Consider the following 2,301-nt stretch of genomic DNA (forward strand, 5'->3'; position numbering starts at 1 on the left):
TGTGTGTGTGTGTGTGTGTGTGTGTGTGTGTGTGTGTGCAGTTGTACATACATAGAGAGACATATTTCTGTACAGTGCTCTTTACTCGGCTCACACTTTCACCACAACAAGTCTTTGCTATTTTATATTGTATATTTCCCCACAGTACTGCATACTAAATATCTTTCCAGTTCTCTTGGCTGGTTCTGGAAGTTGTCATGGGGTCGTGGAGCTGTGGACGTTGACGTGAACTCTCGTGCTCTTTCAGGGTGTTGTTTATTTGCATGAACAGAAAGAAGGCGTGCTTGCAATTGCAAAGCCAATCATATTAGGCTCATCACTCAATACTTTAGATAACGACAGGTTAATTTCTTCTTTATTGCAAGCCTACACATCTACCAAGAGACGTATCTTCACAATAATGCAGACTGTACGTGTCGCCGAACTGCATTGAAAACCAAATAGAAAAACCATAACAATGATAGAACGAAATTTTGAGTCTTAATAAAATACCCTATGTAATTGTATTTGTGTATTGTCATTGATAATGTTTACACATACGTTCTTCTGCCTCTTCCCCTCCTTTTGTAAACGAGATTGAATGAAATGTTCCTCATTCACCACCAAATTGTTTCGTTCTTTCGCGAATGAGTCTTGTTCAATCTCTATCAGATTCAAACCAGCGACTTATTCAGTAAAGGACGCATTTGTTCGTATTTGTACAGTAGGTTACTAATGAAATACTTAACAGAACGGACCTGAATGCTTTTTTTCCGTTTCTGTCAGTTTTTGAAGGCAGGAAAAGGTAGTCACGCGCTTCTAAGGGGACGATTGAGTGAACGAAATTGATTCGTTCATCTAAATGATTCCTTTAAAAACATCGATTCGTTCACAAGATCCGCATATGCTCGCTTTACAGTACGCGCAAACACAATTCATTGATAGCAGCGGCTTAAATGATCCGTCTTTGAATATTAAAGCCTCTTTATTATCATCCTCCATTTGCACTCTGATGATAACTGGGGATTGTTACACTTTAGTCCTCCGAATATCGTTTATTAAACAAAAAACGACTGTGCATGTCACATACATTTTATATTATAAGTTATTTATTAATGTGCCGGTGCTGCTTATAACATCACTGTACACGTAAGGTGTTTTGGGTGCATTGTAATTCTAGTCATTGTTGTGGGTTTGTAACCATATACGTGCGCTGACCTGTCTTGAGATACGCTGATAACACCGTCCTCTTTGGGGATGATCACAGCCGTATTCACCACATCTTGGAAACCCTCGATCTTACTCAACAGGACGGGCTTTCGTGTCTGCGGACGGGGATGAATCTCTGCTGCCATGGCGCTGTAGTTTCTGCGTCACCTGAATCCTCTCTCGGCAGCATAACACGCTGAGCGCAGGTCGGTGAATAGACCTGCAGGCGGTCAGGGATGCTGCAGGACAGCTGATTACCTCTCACAAGCCCGTTCTGGTTACATTCAAACACGATCTCTATGCCATGTCCCCTAAAGACATGCACGTGTTCTCCTCTCACTCTCCACGTACACAGACGATCCGACTTTTGGAAGAGTCGCAGATGCATGCGTTTGCAATGTGCAGCGTTGACTCCGACGAATACCACATTTGTAGAAGCGGAAGTTGAACGTCATTTCTTTTTCCATTTCATTGACATTTGTACAAAGGTTCATTGCACCAAATCTTGTACAGTTGTGCCTTTTGTTCAATGAAAACAATTAAACGAATCCTTTATGTTAGTTAAGTCTATATTGTTTTCTTTTTTTCTCTACATTTCTAATGAATACTTTGTTCTCAACAATAAAACCACAGAGTGGAAATTGTTCTATTTATATTTAGGCCTTATCATGTGCAGACAGGCATCACAGAACTATTCTCTCAACTCTGCAAGAAAGCCAAACTAAATGTCTGCATCCCTTACTAGTTTCATTTTCCTTTAGCCTACTAGTTTTATATCCATTGCTAGTTTTAAAATATATCATTTTGCAGTTTATGTGACCAACAGACATGCAATTTATGCATATATTCGGCTGTGGGTTTTATAACTAAGTTCCTCATATTAATTGGGAAAGTTGCATGCCAGAGTGTTAATATCTAGACCAGCTGACATATAATGCTAACTGGCAAACTATCAAATGACAATTGGTCTTTTCCAGGTGCATTTTCTGTATATGCTTTCATGGACTGGTTATAACTCCAGTGAAATGTATAGGATTTAGAATTACTTGCACATGATCTGCACAGTGCTGTTGTTTTGGTTGGCTTGCTTTTTTATATATCCTCTAACTTATA

The 2,301-nt window shown here is 39.5% G+C and overlaps 2 protein-coding genes across 2 annotated transcripts in view; one reads left to right on the forward strand and one right to left on the reverse strand.

Annotated features, from left to right (window-relative positions):
• The window catches only part of LOC107555022 (WD repeat and FYVE domain-containing protein 2-like), an 8,917-nt gene extending 7,343 nt beyond the window's left edge, over positions 1 to 1,574 (reverse strand). Inside the window, exon 1 of the mRNA XM_016237707.1 lies at positions 1,198 to 1,574. Within this exon, the coding sequence (XP_016093193.1) occupies positions 1,198 to 1,334 (137 nt within the window). The 5' untranslated portion in view covers positions 1,335 to 1,574. The remainder of the gene's footprint in view (positions 1 to 1,197) is intronic.
• LOC107555023 (integrator complex subunit 6-like) overlaps positions 1,493 to 2,301 on the forward strand; it is a 20,073-nt gene continuing 19,264 nt past the window's right edge. The window contains exon 1 of the mRNA XM_016237708.1: positions 1,493 to 1,582. Within this exon, the coding sequence (XP_016093194.1) occupies positions 1,493 to 1,582 (90 nt within the window). The remainder of the gene's footprint in view (positions 1,583 to 2,301) is intronic.

Source organism: Sinocyclocheilus grahami, unplaced genomic scaffold, assembly GCF_001515645.1.
Source record: "Sinocyclocheilus grahami isolate Dianchi unplaced genomic scaffold, SAMN03320097.WGS_v1.1 scaffold523.1, whole genome shotgun sequence".
NCBI lineage: Eukaryota > Metazoa > Chordata > Actinopteri > Cypriniformes > Cyprinidae > Sinocyclocheilus > Sinocyclocheilus grahami.